Below are 19,663 nucleotides of genomic sequence, written 5' to 3'. Positions count from 1 at the left end.
GCCAACTCGTACCTGCTGAGACCTATCAGTTAGGAAGTTGGTGATCCGTGTGATAAGCATCAAGTCCCATGTCCAACGGATTGATTGTGTTAAATGCAGAGGAGAAATCTGAAAACATGATACGCACATAGGTTTTACCGCCCTCCAAACGCATGTACAGCAGATGTAAGAGTGAGAGGATGGCATCATCTGTCCCTCTCTCTGACCGGTATGTAGATTGGAGGGGGTCAACAAGGTGACTGGTGGTGTTGATGATGTATGCAGATTGGAGGGAGTCAACAAGGTGACTGGTGGTGTTGATGATGTATGTAGATTGGAGGGGGTCAACAAGGTGACTGGTGGTGTTGATGATGTATGCAGATTGGAGGGAGTCAACAAGGTGACTGGTGGTGTTGATGATGTATGCAGATTGGAGGGGGTCAACAAGGTGACTGGTGGTGTTGATGATGTATGCAGATTGGAGGGGGTCAACAAGGTGACTGGTGGTGTTGTTGATGTATGCAGATTGGAGGGGGTCAACAAGGTGACTGGTGGAGTTGATGATGTATGCAGATTGGAGGGGGTCAACAAGGTGACTGGTGGAGTTGATGATGTATGCAGATTGGAGGGGGTCAACAAGGTGACTAGTGGTGGTGATGATGTATGCAGATTGGAGGGGGTCAACAAGGTGACTGGTGGTGTTGATGATGTATGCAGATTGGAGGGGGTCAACAAGGTGACTGGTGGTGTTGATGATGTATGCAGATTGGAGGGGGTCAACAAGGTGACTGGTGGTGTTGATGATGTATGCAGATTGGAGGGGGTCAACAAGGTGACTGGTGGTGTTGATGATGTATGCAGATTGGAGGGGGTCAACAAGGTGACAAGTGGTGTTGATGATGTATGCAGATTGGAGGGGGTCAACAAGGTGACTGGTGGTGTTGATGATGTATGCAGATTGGAGGGGGTCAACAAGGTGACTGGTGGTGTTGATGATGTATGCAGATTGGAGGGGGTCAACAAGGTGACTGGTGGTGTTGATGTATGCAGATTGGAGGGGGTCAACAAGGTGACTAGTGGTGTTGATGATGTATGCAGGTTGGAGGGGGTCAACAAGGTGACTGGTGGTGTTGATGATGTATGCAGATTGGAGGGGGTCAACAAGGTGACTGGTGGTGTTGATAATGTATGCAGATTGGAGGGGGTCAACAAGGTGTCTGGTGGTGTTGATGATGTATGCAGATTGGAGGGAGTCAACAAGGTGACTGGTGGTGTTGATGATGTATGCAGATTGGAGGGGGTCAACAAGGTGACTGGTGGTGTTGATGATGTATGCAGATTGGAGGGGGTCAACAAGGTGACAAGTGGTGTTGATGATGTATGCAGATTGGAGGGGGTCAACAAGGTGACTGGTGGTGTTGATGATGTATGCAGATTGGAGGGGGTCAACAAGGTGACTGGTGGTGTTGATGTATGCAGATTGGAGGGGGTCAACAAGGTGACTAGTGGTGTTGATGATGTATGCAGGTTGGAGGGGGTCAACAAGGTGACTGGTGGTGTTGATGATGTATGCAGATTGGAGGGGGTCAACAAGGTGACTGGTGGTGTTGATGATGTATGCAGATTGGAGGGGGTCAACAAGGTGTCTAGTGGTGTTGATGATGTATGCAGATTGGAGGGGGTCAACAAGGTGACTGGTGGTGTTGATGATGTATGCATATTGGAGGGGGTCAACAAGGTGACTGGTGGTGATGATGTATGCAGGTTGGAGGGGGTCAACAAGGTGACTGGTGGTGTTGATGATGTATGCAGATTGGAGGGGGTCAACAAGGTGACTGGTGGTGATGATGTATGCAGGTTGGAGGGGGTCAACAAGGTGACTGGTGGTGTTGATGATGTATGCAGGTTGGAGGGAGTCAACAAGGTGACTGGTGGTGTTGATGATGTACGCAGATTGGAGGGGGTCAACAAGGTGACTAGTGGTGTTGATGATGTATGCAGATTGGAGGGGGTCAACAAGGTGACTAGTGGTGTTGATGATGTATGCAGATTGGAGGGGGTCAACAAGGTGACTGGTGGTGTTGATGATGTATGCAGATTGGAGGGGGTCAACAAGTTGACTAGTGGTGTTGATGATGTATGCAGATTGGAGGGGGTCAACAAGGTGACTAGTGGTGTTGATGATGTATGCAGATTGGAGGGGGTCAACAAGGTGACTGGTGGTGTTGATGATGTATGCAGATTGGAGGGGGTCAACAAGGTGACTGGTGGTGTTGATGTATGCAGATTGGAGGGGGTCAACAAGGTGTCTAGTGGTGTTGATGATTTATGCAGATTGGAGGGGGTCAACAAGGTGACTGGTGGTGTTGATGATGTATGCAGGTTGGAGGGGGTCAACAAGGTGACTGGTGGTGTTGATGATGTATGCAGGTTGGAGGGGGTCAACAAGGTGACTGGTGGTGTTGATGATGTATGCAGGTTGGAGGGGGTCAACAAGGTGACTGGTGGTGTTGATGATGTATGCAGGTTGGAGGGGGTCAACAAGGTGACTGGTGGTGTTGATGATGTATGCAGGTTGGAGGGGGTCAACAAGGTGACTGGTGGTGTTGATGATGTATGCAGGTTGGAGGTGGTCAACAAGGTGACTGGTGGTGTTGATGATGTATGCAGATTGGAGGGGGTCAACAAGGTGACTGGTGGTGTTGATGATGTATGCAGATTGGAGGGGGTCAACAAGGTGACTGGTGGTGTTGATGATGTATGCAGATTGGAGGGGGTCAACAAGGTGACTGGTGGTGTTGATGATGTATGCAGATTGGAGGGGGTCAACAAGGTGACTAGTGGTGTTGATGATGTATGCAGATTGGAGGGGGTCAACAAGGTGACTAGTGGTGGTGATGATGTATGCAGATTGGAGGGGGTCAACAAGGTGACTGGTGGTTTTGATGATGTATGCAGGTTGGAGGGGGTCAACAAGGTGACTGGTGGTGTTGATGATGTATGCAGATTGGAGGGGGTCAACAAGGTGACTAGTGGTGTTGATGTATGCAGATTGGAGGGGGTCAACAAGGTGACTGGTGGTATTGATGATGTATGCAGATTGGAGGGTGTCAACAAGGTGACTGGTGGTGTTGATGATGTATGCAGATTGGAGGGGGTCAACAAGGTGACTGGAGGAGTTGATGATGTATGCAGATTGGAGGGGGTCAACAAGGTGACTCGTAGTGTTTGATGTATGCAGATTGGAGGGGGTCAACAAGGTGACTCGTAGTGTTTGATGTATGCAGATTGGAGGGGGTCAACAAGGTGACTGGTGGTGTTGATGATGTATGCATATTGGAGGGGGTCAACAAGGTGACTGGTGGTGTTGATGATGTATGCAGATTGGAGGGGGTCAACAAGGTGTCTGGTGGTGTTGATGATGTATGCAGATTGGAGGGGGTCAACAAGGTGACTGGAGGAGTTGATGATGTATGCAGATTGGAGGGGGTCAACAAGGTGACTCGTAGTGTTTGATGTATGCAGATTGGAGGGGGTCAACAAGGTGACCCCCTCCAATAGTGGTGTTGATGATGTATGCCTTGATGTTTTCAAGAGATTTAATCAAGAGAGAGGTCAGAGTGACAGGTCTGTAATCATTTGATGCAGATGGATGAGTTTTTTGGGACAGGTACAACAATAGATTTTTTCCATAAAGATGTCATTTCCAATGTATCCAGGGACCGCTGGAAGAGAGAGCAGAAGACACCGCTCATCTGAACAGTGTTTCAAGACACGACCACTGATGTTATCAGGCCCCGGGATCTTTTGTGCTCCAGCGCTTTGGAACACTCGTTGTACGAATTCCTCATCGATGACAAGCACTCTTGGCCAGGGGAGCAGGACGCTTGGCCAGGGGAGCAGGACGCTTGGCCAGGGGAGCAGGACCCTTGGCCAGGGGAGCAGGACCCTTGGCCAGGGGAGCAGAACGCTTGGCCAGGGGAGCATGGCGCTTGGCCAGGGGAGCAGGACGCTTGGCAAGTGGAGCAGGACGCTTGGCCAGGGGAGCAGGACGCTTGGCCAGGGGAGCAGGACGCTTGGCCAGGGGAGCAGGACGCTTGGCCAGGGGAGCAGGACGCTTGGCCAGTGGAGCAGGACGCTTGGCCAGTGGAGCAGGACGCTTGGCCAGGGGAGCATGACGCTTGGCCAGGGGAGCATGACGCTTGGCCAGTGGAGCAGGACGCTTGGCCAGGGGAGCATGACGCTTGGCCGCTTGGCCAGGTGAGCAGGACGCTTGGCCAGGGGAGCAGGACGCTTGGCCAGGGGAGCAGGGCGCTTGGCCAGGGGAGCAGGACGCTTGGCCAGGGGAGCAGGACGCTTGGCCAGGGGAGCAGGGCGCTAGGCCAGGGGAGCAGGACGCTTGCCCAGGGGAGCACGACAGGCCAAGGGAGCGGGACCGACCCCTGTTTTAAAGCAGGTGAAGAACTTGTTTAGTTCATTGGCTGTAGAGGGGCACACCCTCTCATCCAGGCAGGGATCGATTCGTTGCCTACCTTTTGAAGGAGTCTTTTGCCATATTCTTAATGCCCAACCAGGCAGATCGAGACTCTCTCAGTAACATGATCTGTTACACCTTATCCTAGTACTGGAGAGTCTCCCTGTAACATTATCTGTTACACCATATCTTTGTACTGGAGAGTCTCCCTGTAACATTATCTGTTACACCTTATCCTAGTACTATTGAGTCTCCCTGTAACATTATCTGTTACACCTTATCCTAGTACTAGAGAGTCTCCCTGTAACATTATCTGTTACACCTTATCATTGTACTAGAGAGTCTCCCTGTAACATTATCTGTTAAACCGTATCCTTGTACTGGGGAGTCTCCCTGTAACATTATCTGTTACACATTATCCTTGTACTGGAGAGTCTCCCTGTAACATTATATGTTACACATTATCCTTGTACTGGAGAGTATCCCTGTAACATTATCTGGTACACCTTATCCTAGTACTAGAGTCTCCCTGTAACATTATCTGTTACACCTTATCCTAGTACTGGAGAGTCTCCCTGTAACATTATCTGTTACACCTTATCCTAGTACTGGAGAGTCTCCCTGTAACATTATCTGTTACACCTTATCCTAGTACTAGAAAGTCTCCCTGTAACATTATCTGTTACACCTTATCCTAGTACTAGAAAGTCTCCCTGTAACATTATCTGTTACACCTTATCCTAGTACTGACATCTGGCCTTGTTATCTGTTTGTTCACCTCTCTCTGTACCTCTTTTCTTTGGAGTGAATTACCGGAGGCAAACACTGGTTTCTTCTTGTTAAGCACCACTTTCAACTCTTTGCTCACCCATGGTTTGTTGTTCGGAAATATCGTACATGTTGTTTTGGGGATCACAGAATTCAACATAGCCAGATATTACGTTAGGCAACTCGTTCCGGTCAGCTGATGATTCTTCAAATACACTCCAGGTGGAACAATCAAAGCTTCCCTGCAACTGATCAATACTGTCATTGTCCCACACCTGTATCTGTTTTTCCACCACCTTCTCCCTTCTGAGTAACTGTCTAGAAGTTGGTCATAGAAGACCAGCGTTGTGATCTGATCCAGCCAGTGGAGGTCTGGCCAAGGATGAATACGTTTTAGCGACCGAGCCGTAAGTCCATGATCTTATTTTTCCTTGTTAGACAAGTCACATACTGGGTGTAAGTACTCAAAGTGTGCTTAAGAGTACAGCTATTGAAATCCCCCGTGATGAATTTGGGCGCATCAGGAGAATTCGCATCAAGCTCTTGAGTGAGGTTAAAAATGATGTCAGCTACATTGACCCTGTTTGCTCTTGGATGGATTTAAACAACCGTCAGAAAAAGCATTGGGAATTCACGGGGGAGGTAGAAGAGGAGCAGTGACAGCATGGTGAATTCACGGGGAGGTAGAAGAGGAGCAGTGACATCATGGTGAATTCACAGGGGGAGGTAGGAGAGGAGCAGTGACAGCATGGTGAGGAGCTGAGGAGTCCTCCCGCTATGACTCGGGAAACCATGCAGTTTACACCATGATGTGCTGAGGAGTCCTCCCGCTATGACTCGGGAAACCATGCAGTTTACACCATGATGTGCTGAGGAGTCCTCCCGCTATGACTCGGGAAACCATGCAGTTTACACCATGATGTGCTGAGGAGTCCTCCCGCTATGACTCGGGAAACCATGCAGTTTACACCATGATGTGCTGAGGAGTCCTCCCGCTATGACTCGGGAAACCATGCAGTTTACACCATGATGTGCTGAGGAGTCCTCCCGCTATGACTCGGGAAACCATGCAGTTTACACCATGATGTGCTGAGGAGTCCTCCCGCTATGACTCGGGAAACCATGCAGTTTACACCATGATGTGCTGAGGAGTCCTCCCGCTATGACTCGGGAAACCATGCAGTTTACACCATGATGTGCTGAGGAGTCCTCCCGCTATGACTCGGGAAACCATGCAGTTTACACCATGATGTGCTGAGGAGTCCTCCCGCTATGACTCGGGAAACCATGCAGTTTACACCATGATGTGCTGAGGAGTCCTCCCGCTATGACTCGGGAAACCATGCAGTTTACACCATGATGTGCTGAGGAGTCCTCCCGCTATGACTCGGGAAACCATGCAGTTTACACCATGATGTGCTGAGGAGTCCTCCCGCTATGACTCGGGAAACCATGCAGTTTACACCATGATGTGCTGAGGAGTCCTCCCGCTATGACTCGGGAAACCATGCAGTTTACACCATGATGTGCTGATGAGTCCTCCCGCTATGACTCGGGAAACCATGCAGTTTACACCATGATGTGCTGAGGAGTCCTCCCGCTATGACTCGGGAAACCATGCAGTTTACACCATGATGTGCTGAGGAGTCCTCCCGCTATGACTCGGGAAACCATGCAGTTTACACCATGATGTGCTGAGGAGTCCTCCCGCTATGACTCGGGAAACCATGCAGTTTACACCATGATGTGCTGAGGAGTCCTCCCGCTATGACTCGGGAAACCATGCAGTTTACACCATGATGTGCTGAGGAGTCCTCCCGCTATGACTCGGGAAACCATGCAGTTTACACCATGATGTGCTGAGGAGTCCTCCCGCTACGACTCGGGAAACCATGCAGTTTACACCATGATGTGCTGAGGAGTCTTCCCGCTACGACTCGGGAAACCATGCAGTTTACACCATGATGTGCTGAGGAGTCCTCCCGCTACGACTCGGGAAACCATGCAGTTTACACCATGATGTGCTGAGGAGTCCTCCCGCTACGACTCGGGAAACCATGCAGTTTACACCATGATGTGCTGAGGAGTCCTCCCGCTACGACTCGGGAAACCATGCAGTTTACACCATGATGTGCTGAGGAGTCCTCCCGCTACGACTCGGGAAACCATGCAGTTTACACCATGATGTGCTGAGGAGTCCTCCCGCTATGACTCGGGAAACCATGCAGTTTACACCATGATGTGCTGAGGAGTCCTCCCGCTACGACTCGGGAAACCATGCAGTTTACACCATGATGTGCTGAGGAGTCCTCCCGCTATGACTCGGGAAACCATGCAGTTTACACCATGATGTGCTGAGGAGTCCTCCCGCTATGACTCGGGAAACCATGCAGTTTACACCATGATGTGCTGAGGAGTCCTCCCGCTATGACTCGGGAAACCATGCAGTTTACACCATGATGTGCTGAGGAGTCCTCCCGCTATGACTCGGGAAACCATGCAGTTTACACCATGATGTGCTGAGGAGTCCTCCCGCTATGACTCGGGAAACCATGCAGTTTACACCATGATGTGCTGAGGAGTCCTCCCGCTATGACTCGGGAAACCATGCAGTTTACACCATGATGTGCTGAGGAGTCCTCCCGCTACGACTCGGGAAACCATGCAGTTTACACCATGATGTGCTGAGGAGTCTTCCCGCTACGACTCGGGAAACCATGCAGTTTACACCATGATGTGCTGAGGAGTCCTCCCGCTACGACTCGGGAAACCATGCAGTTTACACCATGATGTGCTGAGGAGTCCTCCCGCTACGACTCGGGAAACCATGCAGTTTACACCATGATGTGCTGAGGAGTCCTCCCGCTACGACTCGGGAAACCATGCAGTTTACACCATGATGTGCTGAGGAGTCCTCCCGCTACGACTCGGGAAACCATGCAGTTTACACCATGATGTGCTGAGGAGTCCTCCCGCTACGACTCGGGAAACCATGCAGTTTACACCATGATGTGCTGAGGAGTCCTCCCGCTATGACTCGGGAAACCATGCAGTTTACACCATGATGTGCTGAGGAGTCCTCCCGCTATGACTCGGGAAACCATGCAGTTTACACCATGATGTGCTGAGGAGTCCTCCCGCTATGACTCGGGAAACCATGCAGTTTACACCATGATGTGCTGAGGAGTCCTCCCGCTATGACTCGGGAAACCATGCAGTTTACACCATGATGTGCTGAGGAGTCCTCCCGCTACGACTCGGGAAACCATGCAGTTTACACCATGATGTGCTGAGGAGTCCTCCCGCTATGACTCGGGAAACCATGCAGTTTACACCATGATGTGCTGAGAAGTCCTCCCGCTACGACTCGGGAAACCATGCAGTTTACACCATGATGTGCTGAGGAGTCCTCCCGCTATGACTCGGGAAACCATGCAGTTTACACCATGATGTGCTGAGGAGTCCTCCCGCTATGACTCGGGAAACCATGCAGTTTACACCATGATGTGCTGAGGAGTCCTCCCGCTATGACTCGGGAAACCATGCAGTTTACACCATGATGTGCTGAGGAGTCCTCCCGCTATGACTCGGGAAACCATGCAGTTTACACCATGATGTGCTGAGGAGTCCTCCCGCTATGACTCGGGAAACCATGCAGTTTACACCATGATGTGCTGAGGAGTCCTCCCGCTACGACTCGGGAAACCATGCAGTTTACACCATGATGTGCTGAGGAGTCTTCCCGCTACGACTCGGGAAACCATGCAGTTTACACCATGATGTGCTGAGGAGTCCTCCCGCTACGACTTGGGAAACCATGCAGTTTACACCATGATGTGCTGAGGAGTCCTCCCGCTACGACTCGGGAAACCATGCAGTTTACACCATGATGTGCTGAGGAGTCCTCCCGCTACGACTCGGGAAACCATGCAGTTTACACCATGATGTGCTGAGGAGTCCTCCCGCTACGACTCGGGAAACCATGCAGTTTACACCATGATGTGCTGAGGAGTCCTCCCGCTATGACTCGGGAAACCATGCAGTTTACACCATGATGTGCTGAGGAGTCCTCCCGCTACGACTCGGGAAACCATGCAGTTTACACCATGATGTGCTGAGGAGTCCTCCCGCTATGACTCGGGAAACCATGCAGTTTACACCATGATGTGCTGAGGAGTCCTCCCGCTATGACTCGGGAAACCATGCAGTTTACACCATGATGTGCTGAGGAGTCCTCCCGCTATGACTCGGGAAACCATGCAGTTTACACCATGATGTGCTGAGGAGTCCTCCCGCTATGACTCGGGAAACCATGCAGTTTACACCATGATGTGCTGAGGAGTCCTCCCGCTATGACTCGGGAAACCATGCAGTTTACACCATGATGTGCTGAGGAGTCCTCCCGCTATGACTCGGGAAACCATGCAGTTTACACCATGATGTGCTGAGGAGTCCTCCCGCTACGACTCGGGAAACCATGCAGTTTACACCATGATGTGCTGAGGAGTCTTCCCGCTACGACTCGGGAAACCATGCAGTTTACACCATGATGTGCTGAGGAGTCCTCCCGCTACGACTCGGGAAACCATGCAGTTTACACCATGATGTGCTGAGGAGTCCTCCCGCTACGACTCGGGAAACCATGCAGTTTACACCATGATGTGCTGAGGAGTCCTCCCGCTACGACTCGGGAAACCATGCAGTTTACACCATGATGTGCTGAGGAGTCCTCCCGCTACGACTCGGGAAACCATGCAGTTTACACCATGATGTGCTGAGGAGTCCTCCCGCTACGACTCGGGAAACCATGCAGTTTACACCATGATGTGCTGAGGAGTCCTCCCGCTATGACTCGGGAAACCATGCAGTTTACACCATGATGTGCTGAGGAGTCCTCCCGCTATGACTCGGGAAACCATGCAGTTTACACCATGATGTGCTGAGGAGTCCTCCCGCTATGACTCGGGAAACCATGCAGTTTACACCATGATGTGCTGAGGAGTCCTCCCGCTATGACTCGGGAAACCATGCAGTTTACACCATGATGTGCTGAGGAGTCCTCCCGCTACGACTCGGGAAACCATGCAGTTTACACCATGATGTGCTGAGGAGTCCTCCCGCTATGACTCGGGAAACCATGCAGTTTACACCATGATGTGCTGAGGAGTCCTCCCGCTACGACTCGGGAAACCATGCAGTTTACACCATGATGTGCTGAGGAGTCCTCCCGCTATGACTCGGGAAACCATGCAGTTTACACCATGATGTGCTGAGGAGTCCTCCCGCTACGACTCGGGAAACCATGCAGTTTACACCATGATGTGCTGAGGAGTCCTCCCGCTACGACTCGGGAAACCATGCAGTTTACACCATGATGTGCTGAGGAGTCCTCCCGCTACGACTCGGGAAACCATGCAGTTTACACCATGATGTGCTGAGGAGTCCTCCCGCTACGACTCGGGAAACCATGCAGTTTACACCATGATGTGCTGAGGAGTCCTCCCGCTACGACTCGGGAAACCATGCAGTTTACACCATGATGTGCTGAGGAGTCCTCCCGCTACGACTCGGGAAACCATGCAGTTTATACTCCTTTCCAATAAATATTGAGGGTCTTATTCTGGTGACATGATGCTTGATGATTGGCTGCCGTTTGACAAATAAAGAAATAATAACAATGCGTTTTTGAATATTTGCATAAAAATCTGTCGTTATTTGGATGGAAACCTACTAGCTACTGGGGCTGTGTCCCAAATGGAACCCTATTCCTTATGTATCACCTATGGGGCCTGGTCAAACGTAGTAGACTACATAGGGATTAGCATGCCATTTGGGATGCGTTGTAGGAAAATAACCTTCACATTAGCTACTGGTGGTTTCCATCCAATTGGTGACAGATTCTCATGAGGATATTAAAACATCTGTGGTGTTTCAACGTTGTTTTCACGTAATTTCAATTAAATAGATATTGATTTGACATCTGTGCCCAGTGGGTAGGGCTGTGGCGGTCATGAAATGTGGTCAACCGGTAACTTTCATGCAAATGACTGCCGGTCTCACGGTAAATGACCAGGAATTAACACAAACCCGGTTAGCACCTCCAGGCCTCTACCATACAAGCTGCTGATGTGAGTCCTTGGAACATTTTAACAAGTCTAATACATCCATTAAATATACACCATCACAATAATAAAATTATCGAAGATAAATCCATTTAATATACACCATCACAATAATAAAATTATCTAAGATAAATCCATTAAATATACACCATCACAATAATAAAATTATCTAAGATAAATCCATTTAATATATACCATCGCAATAATTAAATTATCTAAGATAAATCCATTTAATATACATCGTCACAATAATTACATTATAACTCCATTATTTCATGGTTTGGGCCTTCCACAAACTGTTGTCACAAAGTTGGAAGCACAGAATCATCTGGAATGTCATTGTATGTTGTAGCGTTAAGGTTTCACTGGAACTAAGGGGCCCAAACCATGAAAACCAGCCCCAGACCATTATTCCTCCTCCACCAAACTTTACAGTTGGCACTATGCATTGGGGCAGGTAGCGTTCTCCTGGCATCCGCCAAACCCAGATGGTGAAGCGTGATTCATCACTCCAGAGAATGCGTTTCCACTGGTCCACAGTCCAATGGCGGCGAGTTTTACACCACTCCAGCCGACGCTTGGCATTGCGCGCGGTGATCTTAAGCTTGTGTGCAGCTGCTCGGCCATGGATTGGAAAGCTGCCACGGTCATCCCCCTCTTCAAAGGGGGAGACACTCTAGACCCAAACTGCTACAGACCTATATCTATCCTACCCTGCCTTTCTAAGGTCTTTGAAAACCAGGTTAACAAACAGCTTCACCGTAGGGATGGTGCCAGGTTTCCTCCAGACGTGACGCTTGGCATTCAAATCAAATCAAATCAAAATGTATTTGATTGAGGCCAAATAGTTCAGTCTTGGTTTCATCAGACCAGAGCATCTTGTTTCTCATGGTCTGAGAGCTCTTTAGGTGCCTTTTGGCAAACTCCAAATAGGCTGTCATGTGCTGTTTACTGAGGCGTGTCTTCCGTCTGGCCACTTTACCATAAAGGCCTGATTGGTGCAGTGCTGCAGAGATGGTTGTCCTTCTGGAAGGTTCTCCCTTCTCCACAGAGGAACTCTGGAGCTCTGTCAGAGTGACCATCAGGTTCTTTGTCACCTCCCTGACCAAGGCCCTTCTCCCCTGATTGCTCAGTTTGATGGAGTTTTTGCTTTTTCATTATGGGGTTTTGTGTTAATTGATGAGAAAAAATTGTAATTTAATAAAAAAAATTGCATTTTAAAACCATGATTCAGACTATATACAATGTATAAGTGAAAGTACTGTAGCAGTCCCATGGTTTTGTAAGGATGGGCTGCTCTGCGGTGCTCTGTTCCAGATGGGATGTTGTTCTGGGCTGCTCTGCGGTGCTCTGTTCCAGATGGGGTGTTTTTCTGGGCTGCTCTGCGGTGCTCTGTTCCAGATGGGATGTTTTTCTGGGCTGCTCTGCGGTGCTCTGTTCCAGATGGGATGTTGTTCTGGGCTGCTCTGCGGTGCTCTGTTCCAGATGGGGTGTTTTTCTGGGCTGCTCTGCGGTGCTCTGTTCCAGATGGGGTGTTTTTCTGGGCTGCTCTGCGGTGCTCTGTTCCAGATGGGATGTTGTTCTGGGCTGCTCTGCGGTGCTCTGTTCCAGATGGGATGTTGTTCTGGGCTGCTCTGCGGTGCTCTGTTCCAGATGGGATGTTTTTCTGGGCTGCTCTGCGGTGCTCTGTTCCAGATGGGGTGTTTTTCTGGGCTGCTCTGCGGTGCTCTGTTCCAGATGGGATGTTGTTCTGGGCTGCTCTGCGGTGCTCTGTTCCAGATGGGATGTTGTTCTGGGCTGCTCTGCGGTGCTCTGTTCCAGATGGGATGTTTTTCTGGGCTGCTCTGCGGTGCTCTGTTCCAGATGGGATGTTGTTCTGGGCTGCTCTGCGGTGCTCTGTTCCAGATGGGATGTTGTTCTGGGCTGCTTTGCGGTGCTCTGTTCCAGATGGGATGTTGTTCTGGGCTGCTCTGCGGTGCTCTGTTCCAGATGGGATGTTTTTCTGGGCTGCTCTGCGGTGCTCTGTTCCAGATGGGATGTTGTTCTGGGCTGCTCTGCGGTGCTCTGTTCCAGATGGGATGTTTTTCTGGGCTGCTCTGTGGTGCTCTGTTCCAGATAGGATGTTTTTCTGGGCTGCTCTGCGGTGCTCTGTTCCAGATGGGATGTTTTTCTGGGCTGCTCTGCGGTGCTCTGTTCCAGATGGGATGTTGTTATGGGCTGTTCCGGGGTGCTCTGTTCCAGATAAGTCATTAGATAGATCATTAGAGTAACTACACACTAATCATTACACTAATATCAATTACTAGAAGCACAAAATGGTGTCAGTTAGGCGATCTTGATCAGTGGGTGCTTTGTGGGGTTTTTTCACATGCGATTGTGCTTTATAACCTTAACTTTATAATATCTGTTGTTAGCACGGTAGCTTTGTGTAATGGAAGTGCTGTTAGCACGGTAGCTTTGTGTAATGGAAGTGCTGTTAGCACGGTAGCTTTTTGTAATGGAAGTGCTGTTAGCACGGTAGCGTTGTGTAATGGAAGTGCTGTTAGCACGGTAGCTTTATGTAATGGAAGTGCTGTTAGCACGGTAGTTTTTTTAATGGAAGTGCTGTTAGCACGGTAGCTTTATGTAATGGAAGTGCTGTTAACAAGGTAGTTTTTTTAATGGAAGTGCTGTTAGCACGGTAGCTTTTTATAATGGAAGTGCTGTTAGCACGGTAGCTTTGTGTAATGGAAGTGCTGTTAGCACGGTAGCTTTGTGTAATGGAAGTGCTGTTAGCACGGTAACTTTGTGTAATGGAAGTGCTGTTAGCACGGTAGCTTTGTGTAATGGAAGTGCTGTTAGCACAGTAGCCTTGTGTAATGGGAGTGCTGTTAGCACGGTAGCTTTGTGTAATGGAAGTGCTGTTAGCACGGTAGCTTTGTGTAATGGAAGTGCTGTTAGCACGGTAGCTTTGTGTAATGGAAGTGCTGTTAGCACGGTAGCTTTGTGTAATGGAAGTGCTGTTAGCACGGTAGCTTTTTATAATGGAAGTGCTGTTAGCACAGTAGCTTTTTGTAATGGAAGTGCTGTTAGCACGGTAGCTTTTTGTAATGGAAGTGCTGTTAACACGGTAGCTTTTTATAATGGAAGTGCTGTTAGCACGGTAGCTTTGTGTAATGGAAGTGCTGTTAACACGGTAGCTTTATGTAATGGAAGTGCTGTTAGCACGGTAGCTTTTTGTAATGGAAGTGCTGTTAGCACGGTAGCTTTATGTAATGGAAGTGCTGTTAGCACTTTGTAATGGAAGTAGAGAAAATCACACAGTGAGAGATGCACCATATTGGCCACTCCCACAAAGCATTACACATTTATAGCATCTACTTGCAAAGGAAGTGACACAAAAGCTCTCAGCTATCAACCAATGGACCTACTGTACATTCATATATGAAGTCAACTGTTAGAAGTCTGTTAGAAGGCTTATGGCTATGTCAGATTTGGATGAAAAATACCCATCGGGGCACAGATGTTACTCCCCGTGTATAGAGTGATGCTATTGGACACAGATGTTACTCCCCGTGTATAGAGTGATGCTATTGGACACAGTCAGATGCTGCTCTCTTAAAGAGGTGATCCTGGGACCTCCACATTTTAATGGAACTGAGTGCAATTTATTAGACTGTATAAAAAAATGTGAGCTTCCCGAATTGAATCTTCGTCTAAATGAAATAAAGTGGCAAACACCTGTACCGTCAGTAGTGTCTTGGCATCAGGTCGGTCTGTCATTCTGTAATGTGATGATGTGCACCAGGTTCAGAATGATCATGTCTCCTCTAAGCATGAGCCAAATGATCCAGCTCTGGCAAAGGAGAGTGGAGTTGGATGGAGATGTAATCACCATTGCTGGCTAATTAACTTACCACCATGTTCCTAGAAAATGGATTAGCTACCAACAAACTTTCATTATCAGAGTCAGTTAGGAGTGGGCTGTAAGGGATAGGATGGCTAGAGGTGGGCTAGGCTGGCTAGGGGTAGGATGGGCTGGTTAGGGGTGGGCTGGGCTGGCTAGGGGTAGGATGGGCTGGTTAGGGGTGGGCTGGGCTGGCTAGGGGTGGGATGGGCTGGTTAGGGGTGGGCTGGGCTGGCAAGGGGTAGGATGGGCTGGTTAGGGGTGGGATAGGCTGGCTAGGGGTAGGATGGGCTGGTTAGGGGTGGGCTGGGCTGGCTAGGGGTAGGATGGGCTGGTTAGGGGTGGGCTGGGCTGGCTAGGGGTGGGATGGGCTGGTTAGGGGTGGGCTGGGCTGGCAAGGGGTAGGATGGGCTGGTTAGGGGTGGGCTAGGCTGGCTAGGGGTAGGATGGGCTGGTTAGGGGTGGGATAGGCTGGCTAGGGGTAGGATGGGCTGGTTAGGGGTGGGCTGGGCTGGCTAGGGGTAGGATGGGCTGGTTAGGGGTGGGCTGGGCTGGCAAGGGGTAGGATGGGCTGGTTAGGGGTGGGCTAGGCTGGCTAGGGGTAGGATGGGCTGGTTAGGGGTGGGCTGGGCTGGCTAGGGGTAGGATGGGCTGGTTAGGGGTGGGATAGGCTGGCTAGGGGTAGGATGGGCTGGTTAGGGGTGGGCTGGGCTGGCTAGGGGTAGGATGGGCTGGTTATGGGTGGGCTAGGATGGCTAGGGGTAGGATGGGCTGGTTAAGGGGTGGGCTAGGCTGGCTAGGGGTAGGATGGGCTGGTTAGGGGTGGGCTGGGCTGGCTAGGGGTAGGATGGGCTGGTTAGGGGTGGGCTAGGCTGGCTAGGGGTAGGATGGGCTGGTTAGGGGTGGGCTGGGCTGGCTAGGGGTAGGATGGGTAGGATAGGCTGGCTAGGTTTAAGATGGAGTGGACTAGGCTGGCTAGGGGTGGAGTAGGTTGGCTAGAGTTGGACTGGGGCGGGCTAGGTTGGACTAGGGTGGGCTAGGCTGGATAGGGATGGGCTATGGGTGGTCTAACCTGGCTAGGGGTGGGCTAAGGGTGGGCTAGGCTGGATAGGGATGGGCTATGGGTGGTCTAACCTGGCTAGGGGTAGGCTGGCTGGGGGTGGGATAGGTTAGGCTAGGGATGGACCACCCTAAGGGTGGACTAGGCTGTCTAGGGGTGGACTAAGGCAGGCTAGGGGTAGGCTTGGCAAGGGGTGGACTAGGTTTGCTAGGGGTGGACCTGGCTTGGCTAGGGGTGGACTAGGCTTGCATGGGGTAGGCTGGGTGGGATAGGGGTGGACTACACTTGCTAGTGGTGGAATAGGCTGCTAGGGGTGGAATAGGCTGCTAGAGGTGGGTTAAGCTTTGCTTGGATTGGACTAGGCTGGACTAAACTTGCTATGGGTGGACTAGGCTGGCTATGGGTGGACTAGGCTGGCTAGGGGTGGACTAGGCTGGCTAGGGGTGGAGTAGGCTGGCTAGGGGTGGACTATGCTGGCTAGGGGTGGACTAGGCTTTGTCGTGTCTTTGGCATCATTAAAACTGAATACTTATTTATCAAATAACTCTCTGTAAGTATTATTAAGCGATTAAACTGATTAATCATGTAACTGTAATTAACTAGGAAGTCGGGGCACCAAGGAAAATATTGAGATTACAAAGTTATCATTTTCCTAATATAACTTTCAGATATTTTAATATCTGATCAATTAGTCTTCAAATTAATTAATTATTATTTACCTCACGTTAGTCTCATTCCAAACGTCGTATATTGTTGGTTATCTGCACGAGCCCAGTCTTCACTATGAGTCATCCATACATCAATTGTCTTAAAATAATTTATTTACTAACTAAGTACTCACAGAAATGCATAACAAACAGTAGATAATGTTACAAGGAAATGATAGTGGATGTGCCCTAGTGGGCTAAACCGGCATGGCGGCTTGTTAGACAGAGTGATAATTATAACAATTGAAATGCTAATCCTTTGCACATGAACGCTCACTCATTCGGGAACAATTGCAATCAATATATATATTTACGGTCAGTGTGTCGTCAGGATCTCTGTTGAGAAGTTTGTTTCTGTTGGAGAGTCTGTCCGCCCGCTCTCTCTGTCTGTCGAGGTTAGAATGGATAGTTCAGAGTGACATTCATTCATGTCGTTATAGAATAGATGTTTCGGCGGTTGTCGGTCTTCGCGTTCAATGATCCCGAATTCCTAGCTGCAGACTAGTAATTAATATCAAAGACTTGTTCTTATTCTGTCTGTATCGATAGTCTAAGAGTTTAACCAAATGGTATGGTTAAAAGATTCAGCCATCTACTCAAACCTTAGGTTTATGGTCTCTACTCAAACCTTGGCTCTCTCGTGGTAAGCTGGTTTGCAACCTTTAGCCATCTCGTAATTGAGGAAAGCTCGGTCTCCTCTCAAACCTTGGCCCTCTCGATATCGAGGTAAGCTGGTCTCCTCTCAAATCTTGGCCCTCTCGTTATCGAGGTAAGCTGGTCTGGTGATAGAAAACCCGGGTGGGGATTTTATTCGTAAGAGCAGAAAAGGGCCTGTCCCAGTACGCCAGACCATAACTGTGCTCATGGGCGGTCCTCTGATTTAGTTAAACTCCAAAGGGAATTGGAGTTTCCTTCATTAACTTCTTGAGAATACAGGGGGTGCTATTTTCCCATTAGCATAATTTGCTCTACAGATTAAACTGCCTCTTATTCAATTATTGCTCTTACTATATGCATATAAATAATACCATTGGAAAGAAAACAATCTCTAGTTTCTAAAACCTTTTCAATTTTGTCTCTGAGTGATACACAAGTCATTTGACAGCACTTTCCCTGACCAAGAAGTAGAATGCAAGAAGTCTATGCTCGCTTCAACGCTCTGCCTATATATGGTCATGACCCCTATGACCAGAAACACACTTCATTCGCCTTCCTCTGGGTGTCAAGAGGACGTCAGAGGAGAAATTCTTTGTTTATCTGGTACTGACGTGAAATAAGACCTATTTCTTTGGCGTGACCGACAACTTCCGGTTTTCTGATTCGCACGAGTTGGAGCTGCGATTGTGTACTGTTTTGCTGGCGTTATGGATGAAAACTATCTCCGTGTCGAATTTTGTTTGATACATGTGACCATATCATCGTAATGTATGTTTTTTCAATATAGTTTAATCCGATTATTTGAATTTTTTCGGGAGTTTTGTGGTGTTCCGTTGTCTGATTTTATTTACGTTTGAGAGATCCGTGCCACTCGACCAGTACCTGTGCTAAATGGAGTGGGAAAGGAACAATTCTGAACGGAACCAACAACTCATCTTGACAAAGGACACTTTGATCAACATTCTGATGAAAGATCAGCCATAGTAAGACCCAATTTACGATGTTATATCATATCTGAACTGGCCGTGGGCACCTAGCCGAATCTGCCTGGTATAGCTATGCTAATTTAGCGCTACATTTTGTTTTCGTTATAAAACATTTAATAAATCTGAAATATTGTTTGGATTCACCAGATGTTGGGCTTTCAATATCTGTACGCTGTGTATTTTTCTGAAATGTTTTAAGATGAGTAATTCGTTATATGACGTTGGTCTCTGTAATTGTTCTGGCTGGGTCAGCACTATTTCAGATTGCAGCTGCAATGTAGAACTGTGATTTATACCTGAAAAATGCACATTTTTCCCAAAAAAAACTATGCTATACCATAAATATGTTATCAGACTGTCATCTTATGAAGTTGTTTCTTGGTTAGTGACTATATATATTTTTATTTAGTCGAATTAGTGATAGCTACTGACGCAGGAAAAAACTATTGGGAGTAAAAAAATCGTGTCCTCTGCTAACGTGGTTAGCTAATAGATTTACATATTGTGTCTTCCCTGTAAAACATTTTAAAAATCTGAAATGGTGGCTTTATTCACAAGACCTGTATCTTTCATCTGGTGTCTTGGACTTGTGATTTAATGATATTTAGATGCTACAAGTTACTTGTGACGCTATGCTAGCTATGCTACTCAGTGGGGGGGGGGGGGGGGGGGGTGCTACCGGATCAGGGTTGGTGACTCGTGAGAAGTTAAAGAGTCCAAAATCACATTACACAATTTCACAAACAGTATCATCCTGTCTCATTCATCTTATACAACAATTAGATGTAAGCCTCATATCTGAGGCTATTGTATAAACAGCGTTATGGTAATGTGGCCATATTGTCTCCCATGAGTTTCACAAAATTGTACCAAACGGACCAGTTCGTAGCTGGATTCTTCACCGATCTTTTATACCTTCTCCAGAACATAAATGTCGTTCGGTTTTCCAGTTCTGTGAGGTGGAAGAAATTCCTTTGTTCTCTCTCTGAAACTCACTCTCTCTCTATACTGTCTGGCCATGAGG

The 19,663-nt window shown here is 48.7% G+C and overlaps 1 protein-coding gene across 1 annotated transcript in view; it reads left to right on the top strand.

Annotated features, from left to right (window-relative positions):
- Nucleotides 1–19,663, top strand: part of cntn5 (contactin 5) — a 493,785-nt gene that overhangs the window by 426,563 nt on the left and 47,559 nt on the right. Inside the window, exon 15 of the mRNA XM_071358202.1 lies at nt 3,798–4,435. Coding sequence (XP_071214303.1) covers nt 3,798–4,435 — 638 coding nt within the window. The remainder of the gene's footprint in view (nt 1–3,797; nt 4,436–19,663) is intronic.

Source organism: Salvelinus alpinus, chromosome 21, assembly GCF_045679555.1.
Source record: "Salvelinus alpinus chromosome 21, SLU_Salpinus.1, whole genome shotgun sequence".
Lineage (NCBI taxonomy): Eukaryota > Metazoa > Chordata > Actinopteri > Salmoniformes > Salmonidae > Salvelinus > Salvelinus alpinus.
Note: the sequence above shows the minus strand (reverse complement) of the source record. Positions and strands in the feature narration are given on the sequence as shown.